We start from the raw sequence: 26,041 nt of genomic DNA on the forward strand, positions 1-26,041 counted from the left end.
GATGAGCATGAAAATTGTGAAAGGACTACAAAACAAAACATAGAAGGACTGGCTGAAGGAATTGGGGTTTAGTGTTGGATCCTGGTTGGATTTCATGATCTGAAAGTCTTTTCCAATTATGATTCTGGGATTGTTCCCTCACTGTTTTCCTAAATTATTCTAAGAAAGCTTTGTTGAAGAATAAAAATACTTGCAGTCCAGAAGCCAGTTGTGAATACACACAGGACTTGAAGTTTCCCAATTTTACCTACCAAGTTTCTGATGCCGTTTAGGGAAATAATCTATGAAAAACCATCCTTGTATATTAATGCAGTGTCCACTAGCCACTTCCAATTGGTTGCAATGTATTTTATGTTAAGGAAGCTGGATTTCAGGAGGAATAATGGCAGACTATCCATTACTAATAATTGAGGCACCTTACCAGGATAAGTGACAGGAGCAAGCGACTCCTACAATTAGGAATTATTTTATTTTCTGTCTGGATCCATCTAGCAGTATGGCATTAAATACCAACAAGTGGTAATATGAATGCCTTACCAGAAAAGGTGCCTAAGATGATATAATAAGGATTACATTTTATCTAGATAAAGTACAGTAAACACTTACTGGATATTACACAGACAAATCCATCCTTCTTATTACAAGGAAGGTACCAAAAAAAATCCAGACTGGTTTACTAGGGCTTAGAAGTCTGTAATTTTCAGAAGACTGAAGAAAAAAAAGAACTGAACTATGATCCAGTGAGAGCAAGCTTCTCATTTTAAACCTTGTCTAAAAGGCAAGAGACAACATTTTCTTTCTATTTTTGTCAATTCTTGAAGGATGAAAGCTTCCATCACTCCGTCACAGGCTAAGAATTTTTCTCCTTTTTTTCCATAAACAAAGAAGAAGGAAGGGTATTATGAACACATGTATTTACCTTGTATGCAACAGTAGCTCCAGAACAGATGCTTCCACTTCTGTAGTAACTGGGACATAATAGGCACACAGATTTTAAGTATGAAAACAATTTTGTGCACATTACTAGGATTTAACTTCATCAAGAATGTCCAGAAGTTTCCACAAACACTTAGATCTTGAGACTTCTATCTCCAAAAGCAACCATTTACCACACACAGCACAATGAGCACAAGAGACAAACTGCTTTGAAAATGATTTAATTCACAAATGCACAGACATGGTCCAAAATCTTACCAAATGGCAGTTAATTGCATAGTCGTAACTGATCTTCTTAGCTTTGTGTACACTAAGTTAATTTCTCCAGCAATGCTTCTATTCCTTTTACATTTTTATTCAGCTTCAACTTTGGAACAATTTTTTTCAGTCCTTTTTTGACTGCATTTGTCACTTTTTGATCAGTGCTTCGGAGAAGGCTACAAGAAGAGGCAACAGGGAAAAAAAAAACAAGATGACAAAAGTCAACATGTAGTTCATATGAAAAAAAACTGTCCACATACAGAAACTACTTCAAGAGACAACAGAACATATCAGTTTGTCCTGACCTATTAGAGAAAGCTGTAAAACTTTCAGAAACCATGAACATAATTACTCCTTCTCTCAGCTGAACCCGGCAAGGCTGTCAGCCCATGTCTGGGTCCGCAAATATCAAGCTCACTCCCACTGTTGCCTGTCTTTCTTGCAACAGGGATACTAAAAATGGACACAGTGAAATACATCTAATACAGATCAAGTACTTTTAAATATTCTACTTCTGTGCTCCCTTTATTGCAAGACTCAGAAACTCAGTAGGTCTGTTCTTTACTAGACATTACCCTCAGGAAAAAAAGATCTTACCTAGCTATCTTTTTCTCATAAGAAATGAGGAAATCCATCATAAGCCATAGAACATTATTAGAATAACATAATATTGTGTTTCCACCTCAACCTAGACTGAGGTCGTCCTTCTCTTGCCTTCTTTCAAGGTCGTAGTGTTTTAATGTAGTCGTGAAATGTCTTATTACAATACAAACTAGTAGAGAGAATGGTACACCTGGTTGGCCAATTCAAAATGGTGAGTGACACTACCTGAAAAGCTTGCTATCTTATACAATCCATGTATGCAATCCAGAACAGCATTAGAAGCTGCAATGGCAACCAAATAAACCAGGCACGTCCAAGCCACAACCCACTCTCTACCCCCCCACCATTGCCAGAAAAAAGTATAGCTAATGGTGGTGCCTATGTTGAAAAATAGTGTTTTGCTGCTGAGAATTTGCTCTATCAAACAGTTATCGTGCTCATTGTATCTGTTGGGGTTTCCATGAAAGTAAAGAGGCAGCATTACTTTCAGAGCAGCCTACGTATATGCAGCCCAAGACAATTAATTCTTCTTCATTCAATGCAGCCCAGACAAGCCATTGTGTTGAACACACATGAAATAAACTAAGATTGGAAACAAACTGTAACATATGTGCACTGGTACCAAATAGGCTGCATGATGCAATTAGTCTTTATAAGCCTCACAGTTATTCTGTTTGACTCAGATCTGCAGAAACCTAAAACCTTGCTTCCTGCATACTCTTTGAACGTGACTTTAACAGCCCTTCAGTACCTAAAGGAGGCCTGCAAGAAAGCTGGAGACATTTTATCATGGAAAGCAGGGACAAGACAAGGGTAACGGCTTTTTAGTTAAAAGAGTAGATTTAGACATGAAGAAATTCTTTACTTAGAGGGCAATGAGGCACTGAAACAGGTTGCCCAGAGAAGCGGTGGATGCCCCAGCTCTGGAGATCTTCAAAGCCAGTCTGGGTGGCACTTTGGGCAACCTGGTCTAGGGGAAGGTGTCCCTGACCAGGACAGGTGGATTGGAACTAGATGATCTTTAAGGTCCCATCCAACCCACATACTTCTATGATTCTAAGCAGTAGATGCAGCATGCTGAACTGAGTAAAGCAGACAACAAATTACTGGTGCTTAAGGAGAGATTTATGTTTTGTCTCCTTAGCAAAGTCACTCGTATTTTCATATTCCAAGAAGTGAATTTCATCTGATAACACCTGTAGCAATACACTACTTGGTAACAGAACACTCTCATCAAATCCTTACCCTGTAGTGACACATGTAATGCCAGAGAGAGGTAGAAGTTCACATTCCTAACATAAATTTGTATAAATTAACATACATAAGTATGTTCCTGTGCTGTCTCCCAGAATAAACAGAAAACTAATATTTACATATTAGCAGAAGTGTTCAAAAGCTATTGAAAAGCTGTTGTCACACAGACAGCTGAAGAGCTCTTCAAGTGTGATTCATGGAAAAAATTCCACTAACTTACTTCAAAATGTTATTTGGACAATCAAAATAGATTAGTACATAAACCAGCAACATCACATGTTAAATGACTCTCCTCAGTCTTAAGTTAGAGAAAAAAGTCAAGCATTAATACACTGTCAGTGCACAGGCCTTTATAAAAATCTCTACTGAACATCTGTGCAGAGGATTAGATTACTTATAGGCTTTAGATGCATTTATTGAACTTGCAAGAGGCAAAAAAGCATTACAATTTTATAAACAGAACTATCTTTATAGCCAGATCTATAAGACTACTATGATGTTGTGTAAACTGTTTTTTAATCTAGATTGCAACTACTGTTCTAATACCAATTCTTCTCAATAATAATCTGAATGGCAATTTCTAAATAAAGTTAGTATTAAACTCAGATTTCAGTAGTAGGACTCATATTAGTTAAATATCTTTTGATTCACCCTCCAAAAGTGTATGAACGTCAAAGTAGCCTCACTCAAAGATAACAAGCAAGAATGGAAAGCAAACATCAAGGAACCTAAAGTAACTGTAGGAGAGGGCGCAGCTGTGGAAAAAGGGAGATGTTTTCGTTTTCCAAAGCATGTTGTCTGTTTGAATTGTTTGCCAATTCTGGCTCAGAGTGAGCCTACATGAGGTGGTCTTAAGGCAAAAACCTTCTACTTCCATGACTTGACACTAACATTTAGTTACAATGTGAAAACAGCAATGACCACTGTTGGCATTTGATACAGAGATGGTTTTAGTAATCTGACTCCCGTGTGCTCTTTTCCATCTCCAGAGTTGCATCACTAACTAATTCCAAGTTGCAAGCCAGTCATCTCATCACAATGGTCTATTCTGAACACTCCTCTCTTTATGGAAACATACATAGGCTCCATAATTAAGGCATTAAGACAAAGTAACAAGTTACTTAAAAAAAAGAACCTGCATTTTCTGCATGCTGATCCCAGTCAGAGGTACTTCAGGGTAAGTTATTTTAATATAGCTGTTTGTAGAGTCCTCCTTTAAGCCTTCTGTGTTTGTAAATACATGGTAGGTACACTTAAAATCGATTTTTTAATCTTATTATTTTTCCAATATTGAGCAGCTTCCTAGAACTGTAAATGCCCAAGCTAAAAGAAGAACCCTTGGAAATGCATCTTTGAATTTTTCCAGTATCTTGTTCCACTACAAACCTACCAGTGGCAAAAAATGGAATTTCTGCCAGTGTAATACCAACTGATAGTTGCTGAAGAAATTATACTAAGACCTAATAACAAATAGTCATGAGCCTTACGTACCAACAAAGAACAATGGCACCTCGATTTACTTCTGCCCAGGTCTTCAAATTCTCAATACCAACACATTCCACCAATGTTCTTCCAAAGCAGCCTTTAAAACACAGAAAAGGGGTAGGAGGAGGAGAAAAAAAAAAAAAAAAAACACATTACCATTATACAAAGAAGCAAGTTACAAATTCTCTTCAACTGCAATTTAAGCAAACAGTTTTTAGCTACCGTGCATTCATGAAGTTATTATCCTTCAGAATCATTCAGTGCACTGATATATCTGTAGGTTTTTTACTAGTTTCAAGTATTGCTTAAAATTTAGCCAGTCACAACATGGGGTGACAGCTTACTAGTATAAAGTATTATCTACTTTTCTTTTTCAAATGATTTCAAAGGCTATCTTAACGGATACATTCCAAAGTAAGAACACCACAAATACAAAAGGCAATTATATGCAATATTACATATATATATCTGCTGAAAAATGCTGTTTTCAGGCATTCAGCTCTACAATTGAAGTAATAGAATTTGAGGAAAGCTGTTTAAAACTCCAGACAAATACTGTGCTGACACAAGTAGAGTATGTTTCCTTCAACTATACTGATGCTACAGGGCACTAATTCTTCAGTAGCATTGAAAGCCTAAACTTACTTACAGATCCATTACACTAATGATGCATGTAAAAGAAAGAACCAGAGCTGACCACAGGTACACAGCTGACTCTGAAGAACTGAACTTGAGGGTGAATGTTCTTACAATCTGTAAGCTGAGCAAATTTAAGAGGAAGTAACCAAAGGAAGCCTAAACTTCAGCACTTAAACACTGATGCTGCTTTTCACTGTCACTTCAGATTAGAATTCCAAATGAAGAACAGGTTAGTTTTTATTCCAGTGTTCCATGCATTATAATAATCCGGTTGTTTTTTAATGCTAATGACATAAAATCACACCAACAATACTCAATGACACACACTTCAGTGAAAGACAAACAAAAAGTAAAATCTTGTCTTTAAAGTGGGAATAATATACTGCTAACATAAATAAAGTCATGTAAGCATCATAATCTCAATTAGCATAGCCTCCAAAAGAAGTTCAGATATATTTTATCTTTGAACATATCCAATAATTCACTCGAAAAAGAAGGAGTAAAACAGCATCCTTTCAGAAACTATTTTACTTTATTAAAGTAAGCTAAACACTGGGCTTTATTAAACTAAAGCCCGGTGATCTCTTATTTTTAAAGGAAGCAGCAGAGGGCTGAACATAGTAATTACTAATAGGTATTTCAGGTCTGGTAATTCTACAGCAAGAAGGCCTCTACGCACAAGAGAAGTTCTCTAGTTTACCCTACACCATCCATCTCCATTCATTTTTCAAGGTTTTTATATGGGGGAAAAAGTAATCTCTACTAGGATATGGTGATACACACAAAAAGATTTTTCAGTTATATAATAAAATGAGTTCCAAAAAGCTAAATTAAGATGAGAACATCTGTGCCCAATCTCTGCCTTCTGGGATATAAAATAGCAATGTCCTATTTTTGTGCTTGAATTACTGTAGCAACAGTTATACAGCAGTACCTCAGCAGCACTAATGAACACAGTATGGATTACAGCTTGGCTCACAAACAGTAATGAAACAAGTCGTTCTGTCAGAAAGGCTTTACTTTCTCTATTATTATCCTCTAAATTGCTGTGTGTCTGAGCAAAGATAAAAATATTTTAAGCACAGAAACGAGTACCGCCCAAATATGCAGCAAACTCAAACCTCCAAACTACACATCAGTACTCGCTTTGTAGAAGAAAAATGTAACTTTTGTGTTCTGTCCATGAAACAACTCACAACAGCAAAAAAGACACAACCAATGTTCTTAGAAGATACTAAATTTTCATTAATATGTTTATAGAAATAAGCAGAGCGATCTTATTTAAGCTATAGTACAGATAACAAGTACAAATTTGATCAAACAAGGCTTAATTTCTAACATACCTTCTTTTCCACTCTCTCTCATTTTTTCATCTTGCTCTATTAACCATTTCAGCACTAAATGACCTGCTGGATGCTCTGCAATGTGAAGCTTTAAGAGGGGAAAAAAAACCACAAATCATTCACTGACATTTCAAAAGCCAGTAATATTATAATGCCTGCATGCTATACCTTTTTTTTCCTTTGCAAATACCTGAATATTTTTTTCTTAAATTAGCTGTTTGCTTTTATTCTGCTTTGAAGCATCTAACTTTCAGTAGTATTAACTGATAAGGAGCAGCAAATACAGTTAATATCTCAGTCACCACTCTTAGGACTTCATGCTTACTCAGCAGAATCTCTAGTTCTTCTACAAGAAGATGTAGACCTTCTGTATGCTCATAGACTCCAAAAGTCACTACAGTACGGCTCACAGAAAATCAGAGAAAGCATTAGTTCATATGAAATTATACTACAAGTGTATCTTAAAAAGCAGTAATAAGTGGTTTTGGAAACAAGAGCTTGAAGACAGGTGCTTCTAGAACATCTGGGTGTAAAGCCCACGTTTCACAGGGGTGGCAGAGAAGCAAGGAATCTAGTTATTTGTTAAGAATGGGTGATACTTTCAACACTCCTCCTCCCATAAACTGACTTGATAGCTCTATTCTTACCTGAAGTACCTATATTGCCATATTCCATAGGCATTTTGGAGGGAAGGGCACTACAAAATGCAGGAAGGCTTAGACAATTCAGCAAAACTATAGAAATCTGGAGGGTATCTTATTTATACAGCATTTTCCATTTTCTATTCTACAGAGACTTCTGTCACTGACTAACTCAGCAAAATTGGGGAAAGTCTGCCACGTATGTTTTGAAGAGAAGGTCATACTGAAGAGACAGCTATTAGCTATGATCTTCCCCTGCATGAATATATCCATTCCTGAAAGCTAAGAGGCCCTATAATTCTCAGTGTAAATAGCTAAATGAACCATAAGAAGTTACTAACTGCTTGATTTCATAGTGTTAATGTTAAAAGAGAGCCTGTGTTACATGACTATCAGCTGCTTTCCCGTAGAACATTTAAATCAGTTCTGGAAGATTCAAGACCATGAAGTATCTTGCTTCTTAATTCAGATGAAATTCTGGCTCAAGCCTTCACTATAACAGACACAATAATAAGCTATTAAAGGAACATATCAGAAAACAAAGTGAGAACACTTCTAGTGTACGAGTTTATTGTGGAAGTTCATTGGCTTCTTACATTAAGGAAAAAATGTGCAGACGTCATGTTAGTAACAAAGCATAAGCAAATGCACTGCAAGACGTCAATGGCCTATGTCCTGTTACCTTACCTGCCCATCACGGCCACCTGGAACCAGCTCTTCTGCTGCTAAATTAGCAATTGCATTTAGTGTGGGCTGAATGTCACCAGTAGCCGTTCTTAAGATGTCGGCAACCAAGACAAAGGCAGCTTTATCCATTACTACTTCTTGGATATGTTCTTGCAAATACTCTAGCAACGGTGGTGAAATGGCTTCCAGGAGTTCATGGCGGCGGAGTTCTGTACTCTTCTTACTGATGAAAGAAACAGCAAATTAATGCAGACGACTTGCTCTGTATGCACATCAAATAAAAAGAAATTCAGAACATACACGCTCTTTGAGACAGCTAAAAATTACTGAAAGATCAAAATAATTATTCTTCCCTGTTTCTCATTCAGTTAAATGTTGCAAACATTTTAAGAACACAGAGTGAGAACGTATATAGCCTAAAACTGTCAGTAACCTTCACAAGAGTGAGTTTTTCATTAACAATGGCAATTTAACCTCCATCTACTGGATATTCATTCTGTAATCGCAACTACTGAGAGAGACTGTTTAAACAGTTCACTTTAAAGCTGTAGCAGCTTCAAAAGCTGACAAGCATTAGTATCAGTACAAGATAAGGGACTTTAAAATTAATGTTTTTTAATTTTTATTGCTGTATCTGAGGATCTAGCAAACAATCTAACTCAAACAATAATCATACACAAGCTTTAAACCAAAAACAGAAAAGCAAGGACTTCAGATTGATATGTAATAATAATACTTATACGTCATAAATAATGTATTATTGTACATATTTCAACAAAATTGAATTTATCACTAGAGAAAGTTGCATGAACTCTTCTGGACCCTACGAAAAAAAACTTCATCTTCATCTAAGTTACCTATAGGCATTTCCATCACCCTGTTGCAGAAGTGTGATGATTTCTGGAACAAAATGTGCAGGGTCTCTAGGACTTAGCAAGTACAGCAAGACCTTTTTTCCATGTTTGTTGGAAATTAAACTGGGCAAGGAAGCATTTAATTCCTGTAGAAGTGAACAAACAGCAATAAAACGTTAATGAAATAATAGTTTTGAGTCACCAGTAGTATATATTTTTTCAAATGCAAAGCTTAGGAAAGGAAAACTGCACACCATAAGATTCATACCTACTTGTGAAACAAAATAAAAAAAATAATTGTAAGTTTGTAGAAGTGAAAGAAATGTTGATGAACCTGTTTTAAACATCAACATTACTGATTAGAAAACACTATGAAAGAACAAGTTTACTAATACATAGATGCACAAACAACACATATTCTGGTACGTCATAATGGCGTACAGACATGATTTTAGAAGTAATAACCTCAGCAGACCAAACATACAAAAGATCATCTATCACATCACCCAAGAGTGATCATTGATACCATACTGATTTTTAAATGGCTGTACAGACAGCGACAACAGTCCTTGAGAAGGGAAACTCAATCCTAAATTGATCAGAGAACATCCAATAGCAAAAAAAATTCCATTAATAGAACAAATCCAAGTTCTGCTGGCAGCACCATCAGTATTATTTGAAGTTTATGTAAGCATTAGCAGAAAACACAGGGCTTTCTTCACAGACTAGCTGATGGCTAGGAATAACTATTTTGTAAACTTCAGAATGAGTACCTCATACCCTTGTGCAATAAGAGGGTTCGTGAAGAAAAACTTGTGCCTGTATCAGTCTGTAGTATAGACAGCAGTACTTTACACAAGTACTCTGAGACTTGTGAGAACTCTGAATACCATCAATTTATTCCTGATGATTACAATAATCCATTCCTTTTTGAAGTGTATATACAAGTGTTGAGAAATTAAAAATTGGAGGAGGACTGTACATGGCTTTAGGGACTTCCAGCACATTCCATGTGCCACTGTCCTTAAAAACCGCTTCACCACTCTGCCCCTACCATTTTGGAAATTCAGCAACAGCTAGTAAAAGAAACTGAATTGTAACGGTTTAAATCACTTCGGCTCTTTTTTCTCCCCTAATAAACACTAGGCCTGGTTAGTTGCCTTGTAATCATAAAATATCCTGAGTTGGAAGGGACCCACAAGGACTGCCAAGTGCAATCCCTGGCTCACACAGGACTAGCCATATTTTGCAGACCTTTCTTAAATTCCATCTGGAACAGTTTCCTAGCATCTAACCTGTCACAGCTCCTTTGAGAGGGGCAGAGAAAGGGGTAGGTGGTTAGAAGCTGGCAGAAAATGGTAAAAATCTTCATAAGCCATAATGAGCATCAGTCAGATGCAGCACTTTATGTAGTTTTTTAGTTTTCAACTTGATCTTTACAATACACACACAGAAGGAAGTGAGTCTAACTAAGGGCAAAGCACTCTTCTCCTTAGCTTGTACACTGAGATTTAGATATATGTGTAGTTAATTTTACATGGATGACAGAAGTTCAAGTATTTAAAAACTTGGAACAGGTAAAGAAAATATTTAGTTTAGTACGACTAAATGCAAAAGGCTTTGAAATCAAGCTATAACACAGTTAATTAACAAAATAAAAGCATTTTCCTGTAAATCTCTCAAAAGTTCGTTCCCCCCCCCCCCCGGTTTTTGCAACTCTGATTAATTACAGAATTTGCTTGCTTTCAGCACTGGAACTGTACAAAGTACCAGCAGAAACGCTACATGACACAACTGCGCTCCTTTCATTGGAAACTTCTCCCATATGCTTCCATATTTGACTTCTTGATGCTTTTGCCTCTTCCTCAGACACTAGCTTTCATTATCCATCTTAAGAGCTGGTTTTGATCTCATTTCATAAATTTTTCATTTTCCCTGACATTTTTCCTTTTCTTGGCCAGAAAGGCTACTTCTTTGTAACAATAAGTTGCCTACACACATTCTCCTTTACTCCTCTGTTCAGTACAATGACCAAACAGCAAACATTCAGATATTATCAGGAAGTCTCTGGAGGTGGAAAAAATACAGATTATTCAGATGTTAAGTGATATAAGATAAAACCAAGCACAGTATCTTATCTAATAAACCCTCTGTAAAGCAGAGCGCCTGAAACACCACACAGAAATTCATCAGTGATCTTGATGCAAGATAGCTTTGATCTGTCAGGGCCTATTTGTTTGGAACTTGCCCAAAGGTGTTACGTCATTCAGTGGACTCTGGAAACCAGCTGTGATCACAGCTTCTATACCGGAGAATCACAAGTCAGCTCCACAATGAGATGCTTTCACCTTACCACACTCAGAGAAAGGGACTCTGAGAATAATTTACATGGTAGGGTAAACAAACTCAATACCTCCTGCACAAAGTTCCAAGCAAAAACAAAGCAAGCCTTGTCATTTTCTCATGAAAGCGTCATGCAAAGCATTTCCCTCATTTTTATCTCCCTGCCACTGGCTCTCAGTTCACATGTATCATAATGTGATGAAATCCACTGCATGAGTATGGCTATGAGCACATTACAATCTATATATCAATATTATTTTATTTATGTGAGAATTAGTTGTGCACTATAAAGCCCTTTTTCTCAGTGTGAAAACAGTAAAAACAACTTAAGTAATAAGAATTGAATGTAAACGTGGCTTAATTAAAAATACTTTATGAAAATCCATTTTTGGAAAGAAGGTGGGCAAATGGCACATTCCAAAAGGAAATGAATGCAGACTAGATTATACTACTTTCATGTTTATTGTGTAATTACACGCAGTTGCTGCAAAACAGCTAAACTGCTCTCATATTTCAGATGCCTATATACACTTTGGAGACTGGATAAATATTTCAAGGATTTTTATCCCAAACATTAGTTATCATTTAACTGTCAACATACTAAGTAAAATGTCAAGCTTTGAGAGTTAATGTAAACCTAAGGCTTCAGCATCCAACCAAGAGTCTCCAAGTACTTATTTTTGTAAAAACTTTTGTTATACTATGGTCAAACATGTTGCCCTATTTCTCTACTGCCATACCACCAACATCTTATCTGACACCATGGGCCAACATAATAAAGCTGCAGGCATTACTTTCAGAGCACCAGCGGTACCAACAGAGTTTAAACTTCTGAGAACGACATCTTAATTTAAAGAGATTCAAGTCACTTACTAGCCTGGATGAACACGTACAGTTCTTAGCAAGTAATGAATCTAACTTACATTCAAGCTCAATAAGTAACTGAAGAGAAAATGATGAGCTCTTTTATGACAACTGATACACTAAGAAATAAAGTTGGAAAGGACTTAAATGATTTCTAAAAAGTGGATGGATTCTTACTATCATACTCTTGTACAGTGAAAAAATGAGACAATACCTGACACAATGTTTTAAGAAAAAGCAATTACTTACAGTTATAATTAACTGTTTCACAAGTTTAGTGTCGTCAATGCAATCAAATGCTGCCAACAAGACCAAATGAGAAAATTCACCCTGCAAAGATGGGAACAGAATACTTCAGTGATACAGTCAATTTCTGTGAATATAATAATTCATTTTGTAACAATTCATTTTGAACCAACACTTAAGACAGTTCAACATGATCTGAGCATACAAGCAAGTTAGTCTCTTCTCACCGGTGACAGGACGAGGGGAAATGGCCTTAAGTTGCGCCACAGTAAGTTTAAGTTAGATATCAGGAAAAGCTTCTTAACAGGGTTTTTTTAATATTGGAATAGGCTCCCCAGGGAGGTTGTTGAGTTACCATCCCTGGATGTGTTTAAAAACCATTTGGATGTGGTGCTCAGGGACATGATTTAGCAGAGGGTTGTTAGAGTTAGGGAAGTATGGGTAGGTTGTGGTTGGACTTGATGATCTTTAAGGTCTTTTCCAACCTGAGTGATTCTATGATTCTATGACACAGAATGAGAAGCCTAACAAACCTGAAATCCAAGTTTAAGAGAAGCCTTTTTCTAAAAATGTAGACTAATTTGATCTGCCATTATATGCTGGTGTATTTCTTTATCATATGCTCGCTATTAACCTGATCCAATTGTATAATCATCATCTGAAATCATAGGATTCACTTTGCTGGAACATCGTATACAGATTTTCTTTCACAGAAATACAGAATGGTTTGGGTTGGAAGAGTTCCAATCCCCCCATCATAGGTAAGGAAGCTTCCCACTTAGACCAGCATGCCCAAAGCCTCAAGGAACCTGGCCCAAGTCAATTCAGCCAAGGTCATCATTGGCTTTCTAGGCTGCAAATTCTTATTTCCAGGTGATGTCAAGCTTTTCATCCACCTGTACAGCAAGGCCCGCTCTGCAGAGCAGATCTCTGCCCATTCACTGCTCAGCCTGTATTCACATCTGGGGTTGCCCCAGCACAGCTGCATGCCTTTGCACTTGATCTTGCTGAATTACATTCAGTAAGACTCATCTCTTGAGCTTGAGAAGATTCCTCTAGTTAGCACCTCTTCCCCTCCAATATGTCAACTGCACTACTCAGTTTAGTACTGTTGGCAAAGTTTCTGACAATGCACTCAGTCCCACTGTCAAAGTTGCCATCGAACATGATACGTAGCAGTGGTCCCAGCAATGAATGCTATTAGCCACTTGTTTCCACTTGGACGCTGAGATGACAACCACAGCTTTTGCAGGTAACTATCTAGCTAATTCCTTATTCATCCAGTGGATCATCCATCAAATTCATGTCTCTCCAATTTAGAGACAAGAATGCTTTGCTCAAGTCTAGGCTGATGACACCATCTGCTTATCAACCAACATTGTAAGCTCTGCCATAGACAGTAAAAATTTTCAGGAAACTTTTTTGCCCTTAGTGAAGCCATGCTGGTTGTTACCAATTATCACTCCATCCTACGTGCTGTAGAACAGCTTCCAGGAGGCACACGACTGAGGCTAATAAGCCTTTAGTTCCCCAAGTATTCCTTTTTTCCCCTTTATAAAAATAGGGTTACGTTTGTCATCTCCAGTGACTGGGAACTTCACTGGAGTGCCACTGCTTCACAAATATGATGGATACAGCTGACTAAGTTTATTTGCCAGTTCCCTCTGGACTCTTGAATGCAAATCATCAGGTCCCATGATTTGTGAACATTTAGGTTCCATAGATGGCTTCAAAGCTGATCCTCTTCTATAGTTTGTTTATTCTCCTAGTTCCTGCCTTTGCTTGCTGGAATTCGAGGAGTGTGGCTAGGACACTTGCTGGCGAAGACTGAGGCAAAAAAAGTAGTTCAGCACTCCAGCTTCCTCTATATGGCAGGTAAATAGATTTTTTCTTTTTTTGAGAGGACATCCTGACATTTTTGTCTAACTTCCTGATTGTTAGGATGCATAGCTCTCAAGAGCAGAGGAGGTGAGCCTTGATTATCAGGCAGCCTTCTTGGGACATCCATCTCTCCAGGGCTTTATCCCAATATGCCCTACCAACCAGATCCTTGAAGAAACTGAAAAGTCTTCTACAGCGCATTTGCTTAAAACTGAGATGAAGCACATACTATAGTTCTGTAGAGCACCTATCTAGCAAAGTCAAATCTACACAGCACAGGCATAACCCAATTCATTTGCATGTCAATGAGATTATATGAGGGTGACGTTAAACCTTCAATACTCCAAAACTGTTTTAACTGATATTCAACTAGTTTATGATTTCTATACACATATTTCTGGTATGTGAAAAATCAGATAACATTACTTAGGCCAGTGGTCTTCAAAGACCAAATGATCTTCAAAGGTCTCTTCCAACCCAAACTATTTTCTGATTCTATGACTCTTACACAAAGTAAATACAGATGCCTTCCATTGTGTATCAGTTCAAGATTAGTTCATTTGAAGCTCCCAAACTTAAAAATCTGTTACACTTTTTCTTTAAAATAAGAAACATGCTCAAATAACCTCACCAGTGACATCCCCAGCACATCTTAATTTTAATCTGTATGCAGAAGAGGAACTATTTCAGTCACAACAAACTGACAAAGGAGTAGTATAAAGACACAGTATAAAAATAGGCTTGAAGATACCTGCTTTCTTTCTGTCTCAAGAAACTAAATCTCCTATACATGAAGAAAAAAGCATTGCAGAAGAAAGAGTTACAATTAACTCTGATGCCTAAAGGAATAATACTGCATGCAGTGCACACAATGAAGCTTCTCAGCGTCTTCAAATATATTAGCCTAAGCTGTTGATTATTTCAGATTATTTAGTACACCATCACTATTGCAAATGTAATTCTGGGTTCTCATAGCTGCTTCCAGTAGCAAAGTACACAAAAATCGGCCTTTACCCATACAATACTTGTTTCTGATAAATTTTTAACTAATGAACGCTTACCGTAGCTATTTTTTCAATGTACGTCTTCATAGTTTTCACAATAACTTTTCTGTCCTATCCAAAAAGGAAAGAAACTCAAGTGAGCCCATAATGCCACTAACTCTGAACAAGTGTACTGTTATTTACCCCTTCAAAAAGACAATTTCCACTTTGCTTCCTCAAACTAAGACTAGTCACCGAAGTCCAACATTTGTAATATAAGTCAGTATCCAAAAAGCAATGTAAAGGGTTAAAGCAGAGGTTTTTTTCCACACTACAATCTCAGAGGCATTCTGTGAGGTATCTACATGTTCAGTTCAGGAACAGGAGATCCCAAAAAGAAGCAAATTCCAAAAAAAATCTACATACAACCATTTATTCTCCATCAGTTACTTATAGAATAAGAATGCCCTTCAACTCTTTGTTTGGAAAGAAGCCTAATCAATACGACCAGAAACTGTGAAGCAGAGATTCTAGTTGCAAAACCCTTCAGAGATTTTTTTTTTTGGAGAAAGTTTCCTCTGTGGTTCTTCTTTCAGTTATTAGGATCATTTGCTCAGTCTTTTTTAGATATATCGCTAATCTACAGTATCTAGCAAATTCTTTTTTAACTGTCTTTTTTTTAAATATTTGCTTTCTTTGTTAAGCAAAAAGATGGAGATATTACAGCATTTTCAAGAACTGATGGTACACACCTTGAGGAATTTCAAGAGATCATGTCAGCAAAAACAGTTCTTAGTTATATTTTTTAAAGTCTTGACATTCTAAAACCAAGTATTGTTTCTTCCTTACCATCATTTCCCTACTGCCAGTTTCACCTTCATTAAGAAGTCTGCAGGATGAATGAATGGCTAATAAGAGTTTTATGTGCTAATCCCCCCCCCCCAAAAAAATACAGCTGAAAAGAAGAGTAGATGCTTTCATTTTATGAATTCTCACAATAGCATCCAATTCTTAAGTTCTACTGCTTCCACTTGCTTGTGTACTTGTAAATAGAAGAACCTATGTGAACAGTAATACAGAATGGGTGTAAGATCAGATTACTATCAAATATAGTTAGGTAGAAAGGAACTAAACATTACCTTGGGGGTACCATGCCATAAACAGTGCATTGCTACTCTGGCTCCATCGTGAGTGTGTGCTAGGTAGATGACAGCCTCTCTGATAGCTTCTATCATTTCCTGAGGAAGAAAAGGTGTTTAAGTGAAAAAGTAAAAAGAACAACCTGAGGAATTTTTCACGTGGAGACATCAAAACAATTTCTGCCCACAACACAAGAGAGAATATCACCAGGCCTACAGAACCACTCACTGCCTTGACTTACAAGAAGTAGTCTCCAAAAGAACACCAAGGACTAGAAATGACACAAGCCTGCCCCTTCAAAACTGCACTACTTATTGTGTTAAACTAGAACCATACTGAAGCTTGTCATTTGTCCTATTAGTGAAAATTCTCAGAATTCTCAGAACTAACAGAAATTAGAAGAGGCATCTACAACTATTAATTTAGAGAAAAAAAACCAACCACGAGGGCATACAGTTTATTTATACACACAGGACATCAGCTACAGAGTATGAAGAACTAGAGGTCATTTAAGTATCAAAAATTTCCATCCCTCTGCCCTTCTAGCCCTTGCAGCTTCTAGCTCCCTAGAAAGTGCTCATTCATATAACTGGCATTGCTAGTTATGTGAAGAGGCATGGATAGCTCTACAGAAGGAGTTTCCAAATGATGACATTTGCACAAAAACAGAATTCAATTCAACAAACTACCCTCTGCATGAAGAGATTATTCAAGTGCTACCAGGACTGCACAAAAATAAAAACAAAAATGAAGAGACACATTCTTACTCCGCTTGCAATAGAACAGCACTATTAATTCAGAACTATTTTCTGTTGAATAACTACAGGGAACTATACTCAAGAATCCCAAATTAGGTGAAATCTTGATTTAGACTAGGCCACTAATAATCTATCTCACTACTCTTATCTTTGGCTTTGTTCACCACAACAAGGAGCTCAGTCTAAGAGAAAATAGGAGACACACAGCAAGTATGGAAAGCTCTGCGTGGCCTGGATTCAGATGGCACTGAGCTGCAGAATGAGGACAATGGACAGTGCTTGGAGACAGGTCAAACTAGGCAAGATACTACTGCATTAGCGTGAAAGCTCACTGTAACTAAGTCTTCATACAACACCATTCCCCAGTCACCTGTCTGGAACCAACAGATGAACAAGGCTGGCATTTCAGTGTGCATTCTTTTAGCAGCAGTGTTTTCACAACATAATTAAAAACACTTCGTTAAAGGGGAAAAGAAAACAAAAAATAAAGAATACTTACAGATCTTTGTTTTGGAAGAGCATGAGTGAAAAAGTCCAAAAATACTTTATGTACCAGTGAGTGTTTTATCACAGCCTCTCTGTATTTGGGAAGAGGAAAATAAGTAAAAGCTCTCCAAAAAGCAATAGTTCTAACAGAAGTTGGCACTACTTCCAAAAAAAGAAGCAGCATGGTGTGCAGAAAACACATATGATGTGTATGATTAGCATTTACAATGTGTGGGAAATTCTACCAGGAGTAATAGATTCAAAAACCTAGCAAGATATTTTCTCTTAAAGATCACTCAAGAAGTTTATTCAGTATCAGAAAAGGCACACCTCACTCTTTAGAGTTTGACCACTTGATCTGTGCAGGAACTTCATAGAACTTAAGATACTCATCATAGCGCTAAGGATAAAATCATCGTTTCTTACTACCCAATGCAGAATTATTACAAGTGAAAGAGAACCAGTGTTAGTGTTATTCTTCTACATCAGCAGGTATACACAAGTATCACCACCTCACAAACAAACAGATACATGCTAGATTGACACCTGTGAGTCAGTTTTGGTCCTTACTTTTGCGCCATTGGTGTAAGTATCTGCTTCATTTCATCTAGGATGGCCTCTCTCTTCTCAGGCTGAGCTTCTAATACTTTATCCAGCGTTGGGACAATTGGTGTCTGAAATGAACGTCCATTCATCATTTTAATCATACCCTCCCCAGTGTTAAAGTTCATAGAAAATGCTTTAGTCGCTTGTCAATCAGCAGTTCATTAACAATATCACAAACGAAATGTCTGCAAATTATCATTGTGGCTACTTCGCGTATGTCAAACTATACACAAAAATACATCTACAGATCTGTGTAATTGTTATTAGCAAACAAAGCTACTTCTATGGTCTGAACTGTTTTCTGGAAGTTACAGCCTGCTCTTCATGAGGCTGGCAGGTACCTGGTAAAATCAGACTGAACTGGCAGTGTGTTTCTAAGGAAAAAAATTGCAAGATAGCATACATAGATGTCAGCAGGCAATGCATCAACAAATACAGTTCAGAAGTTGTTGTTAAAATCCTCTAAAATTTTTAACAAAAAAAAAATTGTGAGGTACAAAAGCCACTCTAAAGTAGTTAATAATTGGGGAAAACGATTTTGTACTTTGTAGGAAATACTTATTTCCCCACTAACAGGAAATAAAAATCTATAAGTCAGCAAGGAAAAAGAAATACTAGTCAAAAGAAAGGAGGTAGTACTCTTTAAAAGGTTTGCCACTATCTCCTAGGCATATGCATCTAAATGGTTTCAAGAGTTTGGATTCAAATCCAATAGTCTTCATTGGAAAAAGAAAATAAGCTTAAATTGCATGCTGTGTAAGTGCATCTTGCTCACACTCAGTTCTCACAGTATAAGATAGCTTTAATGTACATCTACAGCATTGATGGGGAATTAAATCCAAATCTTATCTCAGTAAGGATGACTACTTCAGGCTAGACACTGTAACAATTCCAACTAAACCAAGAGAGTGGTGAGGTGCTGGCACAGGCTGCCCAGAGAGATTGTGGATGCCCTGACCCTAGAGGTGTTCAAGGCCAAGTTGGATGGGGCCCTGGGCAGCCTGGTCTAGTATTAGATACAGAGGTTGGCTGCCCTGCATGCAGCAAGGGGGGTTGGAGCTTCATAATCCTTGAGGTCCCTTTCAACCCAAGCCTCTCTATGACTCTATGATAAACACTGGACTGCAGAAAAAACTCATACATGAATGTATTTCACATAGCTTATGTTGGAAAATACAACCTTAACCTACAGCAGAAATGTGCTATTTATTCATGCATTTACATACGATGAATTAGAATGCAATCGGACACAGAAAGGAATTTTACTGGAGAATATTGTGGATAAGTAATCAATAACACAGGGCATTAGATGACAGAACAAAACAAAAGTAAGGAATAAATCACCTTGTAAACCTGAAAAGTATTTCCATATAATTCTTCTGTCAGCATATTTCTCTGTTCCAGAATGGCTTTGTCATTATATGCATATTCCACTACAGCAGATGCTTCAGCATGACGGAGCATTTTTTTCACATGACCTTTAAAACTTTTTATTATTTCAGCAATTTGTTGTTTTGTCCTGTTTCACAGGGAAAGATTGATAGCAGGAGTGGAAACATTAGGGAAGATATGACCTTGCAGCAGTTTCATTTCTGGAAGCTTACACGGGTGCTAAGTATTAGCAGACAAACCAAGAAATACATACAACAGGATAGATAATCTTCATGATATTAATGAAAATATATAGAGAAAGGCAGGCATCCACAAAAGTTATAAGTGATGGTGAAGGATACATAAGAGAAGAAACCTGTGGATAACTCTACAGAAGGACACCTTCCTGAAACACTATGTTTCAGTGAGCACAGTCTTTACGATCCAAATGTTACTCATAAAAGGCAAAGAGCACATATTTGAGGGCTTTATCTGCATGTGTTCCTCAGTGATATGTATTGCTGTACCTTTACTTCTTGGCAAAAGGAAAGTAGCTATCAGAAATACCAAATATTCCTTTCTCATTACTGTTAGAAACATTCCCAGAGACACAGATTTTTTTAAATATCATCATTGATGCACCATAGATTAAGAGGAACACTCATGCTGGAAATCAAAAATGCAAGATAAATAAGCAAATTCACTTCATACTCACCCATACATAAGAAACTTCTTCACAATATTCCTGGAATACTTTGACTTACTCAACTCCACTAGGCTATCTAGAAGGGGAAAAACATTCAGCTTACTTTGATTTTTCTTTGTATCAACACTTAAGTAATGGCTTTGGGTTTTGTAGTACCTTTCAAGACCTCACTGGGAATAACACATGTCACCATAAAGTTAAGAGCATTTATGAGAAAACAGCACAATACCATACAGATAAAAGGCAGACAGGAAAAAATACCTTTTAACTCTTCAAAAGTCTCTTGCCTTTGCTTATCATTACCATACTGAATAAAGCACTGGATCACTCGAGTTGAATCATGTGCAAATGCTAGCTGCAGGACAGAAATATTCCATTACTCTAGAGCATTTGTATGACACTATGCACCAAATTTATTTCAACATTTTATCTCCAAAAGAGCTTTATGCAACATGCAGCACATAATGCCAATTACAACAATTACCTGTTAAACCATACTAATTTTCAAAGTGTTTTTACTACTTCAGAAATATTCTATAAAACAATACAGAGAATGTTCGCAGTAGCTGACAATTAAGAAGACTGTTACATATATGAAATATTTAATACTGAATAAAAACTCATTTTTTCTTGTCCTATGGAAATTCAGAATTAATGTTACCATACAGTTCCAATTCTGCATGGCATACTGAGAACCACTTTTGAATCCAGCAAGATACATTTCCAGGAAAATTTACATATTCCGTGAATTAACTGGAAAGCATTCTTTTTGTTTACGTATCAAGACAATACTTCTGCAAGGCACTATCATAAACCAACAATCACAACTCTGAGTGGCTGACTGTAAACTTCATTTTAAACGAGTTTCATTAGACTTGGCAAAGCATCCTTGCACTATTGTCCTCAAATCTAAGAGCCAAATGCAGTCTTTCAATCCTGTTTTTTTTCTTGTTGTTGTTTGTTTGGGTTTTTTTTGGAAGTCTTACAGCTAGAATAACATTCTCTGTACCTTTCAGAAGAACAGGTTGGTACTGTATTATAGAAACAATTCACCATTTTTAAAAGGACCTTCTGTGAAGTTTGCAGGTTATACAGCATTTGTTAAATGGCATTGACTTTTCTTACATTTTTGATTTTTCCATGAAGTAGTTTTTGTAGCTCATTCATCAGCTTTTCCCGCTTCTCCTTATCACATTTCTTCCTACAAGAAGAGAAGTGAAGCAATCTTAAGGAAACTGCATTTTCATGGTTTGATTCAGTTCTATCTTTACATGAAAAAGTGAGGCATTAAAACATATTATGAGATTAGCTTCTGCTAATCCACATTTACACTGCCACTAATTAAAGCTGAGGCATAATTAAGTGGCTTCAGTGCCTAGAAACCAAACCAGATACTCACACTTTCATTTTCTTAGTAACAACATAATTAGCCTAGGAACTCAACTCTACAGTCACAACTGCTAGTGTCACTAAGACACAGAAGATCCTTAAATGCCTTATAGCCAAATCTAGAAAACATGCAGTTAGAGCACAGCAAAATTAACTCTTCTTTCTGTCACGAGGCCACAGTCCTGAACTACACTTGCCCAAAGAACACTAGCCTCCAGAAAACACTTAAAACCTCAATAAGCTTGCAGTGATTCAACTACAAGATTAGACTAAAAATCTGTGGTTCATAATTGAAAAAAAAAAAAAGACAAATCCCTAAACATCTTCGCCTAAGATAAAGGTGAAAAATTCAATTTCAGTTTCACAGTGAAAATAAACTTTTGTGAAGCGAATCAAAAGAAAGTACTGCAACCTATGACAATGAAAGACAAAAAAAAAACAAACCCAAAAACATTACCTTCTCACGCTCTCCCATATTTGCTTTGATTTTACAATTATGTCATAATTACTTCTGTCATTAAGTTGTCTGCTTTGCTTTAACTCCTTCTTTTTCTTTTTGAAGTCATCCCATTTAGGCTTCTTAGAATCTGACTCTGAAAACAAAAACATTTTCTATAGTTAAAAAGAGAGGAGCAAGGGAACCCTTTAAGTGTGAGCTGTGGTAGCTCTTTGACTTCAGTTCCTAATATGCCAGGAGCTCTATCTGCGTTTCCCAGCACAAATATTTCATAAACATGCTAAGCTAGTAGTTTTCAGTTTTAAAATACCAGAAGAATAAGGCAAACAATGATTCCCCCTTGAAAACTCACTCAAAGGATGCATTACAAACCTCTTCACAGCTTGAACATTGACCCTAGATGTGCCTACCACCCTGTGACTGTACAGACCCAGTTAATTCTCCCTTTGGCTCTTGATACAATTCTTCACATTGGAAGGAACCCTGAAGACCAACCAGTTCCAACCCCCTGCTATGGATAGAGCTGCTCCCACTAGACCAGGTTGTCCAGGGTCCCATCCAACCTAGCCCTGGACATCACCAGGGATGAGGCATCCACAGCCTCTCCAGGCAGCCTATGCTAGGGCCTCACCACTCTGAGTTAATAAATTAATAAAGAAATTTTTTTTTTTTTTGTACCAGGGAGCACAGAACTGGGCAAAGTACTCCAGGTGAGGCTTGACCAGGGCAGAGTAGAAAGGGAGGATCACCTCCTCTGACCTGCTGGCCACACTCCTGTTAATGTACCTCAGGGTCCCATGGGCCTTCTGAGCTACCAGGGATAAGTGCTGGCTCATCGCCAACCTGTCATCCACCAGAAACCCCAGGTCATTCTCTGCATTCTGATGGCATACCAATAAAACTCAGTACTGCACCTTTATGCTTGACTTCAAGAAAACTCACACCTAACTGTTGGTTTTCACAAGTTTGGCCCCACATTTAATCAGAAGAAATAAACCATAAACCAGGAGGGATGAAAAGTAAACTTGGAGTCACTAAGTCAATTGGAAAGGTGACTACAAGGTGGGGGCTGAGGAAGACATACCAGTATAAAGTGCATATCAAAATCTCATTTCCATTTAAGTCAGACTTAAAAAAAAAAGTCAATCTACTCACCTCCCTGCGTGCTATCCTGGTATCTCCTCTTCTTTGCAAGCTTTTCTGATTGCTGCTTATTCTTGAATTGTTTGACACTAGCTCTTCCAGGTCTTAAATTTCCTTTCACAGGCTTTTTGGAAATTGATTTAGGCTTTTCCTCCTCATCTCCTTTACTATGAAAAGTCTTCAAAGGAACTGAATCTAATTTAAAAAAAAAACTACAAATTAAAATATTATCCTAGAACCCCTGTTGCTTCAAAGTAATAAATAATTATTAAAACAAGAATCAGACTACCTTAAAATATGTCATACCACATTGTTTTTTTTGCTTCACAAAGTCAGTTTTGTTTTTTTTTTTTTTTTTTTTTTTTGCAGTCCCTGAGTCTCCCTCCCCCTCCGCCTCCCCTAAGTTTTCCCAGGAAGTTTTGTTTTGCCCAAGCATTATTTTCAGTCTACGGCATAATGGCCCAGGTCTAAAAACGATTAATCTGAATTAAAGATACCAAAATCAAGTGTGCCATAATTGCCTCTTCACACTTTACAATCAGAGGTGTTTTGACATCAGTTCTGACCATATCTGAATATGTTAGTTAGTTGAATAGATATTAACTCAACTCTAATCCACAGCACTTTGCATACCCTAGCTTCAACTCTCTAGTAATTCTTGCTTTTTAAGTGGAGGAAAGCAAAGACCAGAATAAGAAAAAAAAAAATCAACAACTTCATATTTTTAGCAAGAGTATTTTAGCTTAATCAAATACAGCTGAAGGGCTTACAATCCTTTAGCTTTACTTTTTCCACAGCATGGCTGAGCTTGGGAGGAGACTCTGGGTCCATCTGCTCCATCCCCTGCTCACATAGGGTGACCCAGAGCAGGGCGCACAGTACAAAGTCCAGCTCATTTTTGAAGGTCTCCAAGGCAGAAACCCCACAACCAATCTGGGAAGCCTGTGCTAGTGCTCTGTCACTTGCACAGTAAAGAACTGCTTCCCAATGTTCAGATGGAACCTCCCGCAATTCAGTTTTTGCCTGCTACCTCTTGCCCAAGCACTACTGAAAATATCCTGGCTCTTCCTCTTTGCACTGTCCCTTTGAGTATTTATGGGCACTGAAAAGACCCCCTCCTAGCCTCCTATTCATCAGGCTAAACAGTCCCAGCTCTCCAAGCTTCTCCTCACAGTAGAGATACTCGTCTCTTTGTCATCATGGTGGCCCCTCACTGGACTCTCTTCAGTATGCCTACATGCCTACATCTCCCTTCTACTGGGAGGCCAGAAGTAGACAATGGACTCCTTCTCAGTGTTGATAAGACAGCAACTAAAGAAGCATGTCTCCTGATGCACTGACAACACTTTGCTTAACAAAGCTCAGGATATCATGCACTTGTTTTGCTGCAAGGGCACACAGCTGGCCCATAGTTTAACTTACTGCCAACTGGAACAGCAGTACTTCTTTCGTGCAGCACAGCTTCCCACCAGGTTGGCCCCAGCATGTCCTCATGCTGTTCCTCACCAACTGCAGAACTCCGTACCCCCTTCACGAGGTTCCTCTCAATCCCTTTCTCCAGTTTGTTTGGGTCCCTCTGGATATGATCACAGCTTGCTAGTGAATTAATGACTCCCCCTGCCTCTGTGTTAACCATGAAATTACTAGGAGTGCACTCTAGTCCATCATCCACATTAACAAAAATGTTGAACAGGCCTGGACTCCATACAGACATTATGGCACTCTGCTCATTAATGGCTTCCAACCAGACTTCACACTGCTGATCACCACGTTTTAGCTCTCAGCATTGAGCCACTTTTCAACCCACCTCACAGCTCATGCAGTACTTCAATCAATTCACCTGTGAGGATCTCACGGGAGTCGATGCCTTACTGAAGCCCAAACAGAACATAGGCACTGCTTTCCACCCCATCTACCAGGCCAGCCATTTCCTCACAAAAGCTCAGTTTGGTCAAGCAGAAATAAAGTTCACTCATATAAGACAATAACCATGTAGTCAGAACTCTCACAAAGAAGCCTTTGCCTCCTTACCGTCATCTTTCTTAAACTTCTTTTTTCCACGCAGCTGTTTCCCACGGGATACTTTTCCGTTCTTTCCTGGAAACTTCTTTTTATTCCAGGCTTTCATCGTGACAATACTGGAAACGGAGAAAGAAACAGTGGTGCACCGAGCCTACAGCGCTAACGATACAAACGCGGCAAGAGACGAATCACGACCCCGGAAGACACAGCGTCGAGCCCTTCCCCATGGCGTCCCTGACCGCGCACAGGCAGCAGCCACGGGGCTGAGCCCGTTCCCCTCCGGCCAGCGCCGGGCTCGGCTAGGCCCGAACGCGCTCGGCTCTGCTCCCCAAAGCCCCCACAGCAAACCCCGGCATCGGTACCCAACTCCCGGGCGGTGGTGAGCTCCGCAGTCCCGCTACTGAGGACTGTGGACGGCTTTACCTCCTACCTCACCTGGCTCCTCCCTGTCCTCTTCGTGGCCGCTCACTTCACGTGCGCCGCGCGCTACTGCCGCCACCGTGCTTTAAGGCAGCACGCAACACCCGCATTGGCTCCCCCCGCCGATGTTGCGCGACACTGTCGTAACAGGAGGCGCCCCGCCGTAAAGCGCCACGCGGAAGTAGCGACACGCCCGTCTGCCCACTCCCTGCGTTGCGTCGCGTCCCCGCTCGGCTCGTGCTCGGCGCGACCGAGATCTCGGCTCTTACAAGCTATTACACAGCGATGAGGAGTGGCAGCGGTGCGGGAGGACGGCAGGCGGAGCTGTTGCCTCATCTGTGCCGGCCTTGCGGCGTCGTGCCCGGCACTTCACGGGGCACTCCGGCTGCGCTCCGTGCCCGTAAAACGGCGCTTATCTCACCTGTGTGGTTGTGAGGGGACGTCAGAGCGCGGTTAACGCGTCTGTAATGCCTCCCGTGAGGCATTCAGTTGGTGGAAATACTGGTGGTAGGTGGGCGGTTAA

General features: G+C 38.6%; 1 protein-coding gene across 4 annotated transcripts; it reads right to left on the bottom strand.

The window, feature by feature from the left end:
• Window positions 1-1,141: 1,141 nt before the first annotated feature.
• On the bottom strand, window positions 1,142-25,579 carry PUM3 (pumilio RNA binding family member 3). Of its 4 annotated transcripts, none has more exons than NM_001031437.3 (18): window positions 25,534-25,579; window positions 25,108-25,214; window positions 23,089-23,271; window positions 21,934-22,069; window positions 21,213-21,288; window positions 20,349-20,442; window positions 20,097-20,163; window positions 19,355-19,529; window positions 17,975-18,078; window positions 17,418-17,496; window positions 16,160-16,258; window positions 15,099-15,152; window positions 12,160-12,240; window positions 8,707-8,849; window positions 7,850-8,072; window positions 6,522-6,609; window positions 4,546-4,636; window positions 1,142-1,373 (listed from the first exon to the last, which is right to left on the bottom strand). In NM_001031437.3, the coding sequence occupies exons 2-18, from the start codon at window positions 25,202-25,204 to the stop codon at window positions 1,247-1,249; spliced, it is 1,917 nt and encodes a 638-aa protein (NP_001026608.3). In that variant the 5' UTR covers window positions 25,205-25,214; window positions 25,534-25,579; the 3' UTR covers window positions 1,142-1,246. The 4 variants fall into 4 exon arrangements, with proteins under 4 accessions (NP_001026608.3, XP_015135585.2, XP_015135586.2 ...); XM_015280099.4 differs by having other exon boundaries at window positions 25,529-25,579; XM_015280100.4 differs by having other exon boundaries at window positions 25,522-25,579.
• Window positions 25,580-26,041: the final 462 nt, after the last annotated feature.

Source organism: Gallus gallus, chromosome Z (assembly GCF_016699485.2).
Source record: "Gallus gallus isolate bGalGal1 chromosome Z, bGalGal1.mat.broiler.GRCg7b, whole genome shotgun sequence".
NCBI lineage: Eukaryota > Metazoa > Chordata > Aves > Galliformes > Phasianidae > Gallus > Gallus gallus.

What these genes read in the sequence shown, in the direction of transcription:
- PUM3 (NM_001031437.3), bottom strand. Translation starts at nt 25,204, where the DNA reads ATGAAAGCCTGGAATAAAAAGAAGTTTCCAGGAAAGAACGGAAAAGTA. An exon ending in CTCTTCCAAAACAAAGATCT is followed by an intron (nt 16,259 to 17,417) that starts GTAAGTATTCTT and finishes TTTCTTCCTCAG; the next exon opens with GAAATGATAGAAGCTATCAG. An exon ending in GGTGCCATTGTTCTTTGTTG is followed by an intron (nt 1,374 to 4,545) that starts GTACGTAAGGCT and finishes CTCTTCTTGTAG; the next exon opens with CCTTCTCCGAAGCACTGATC.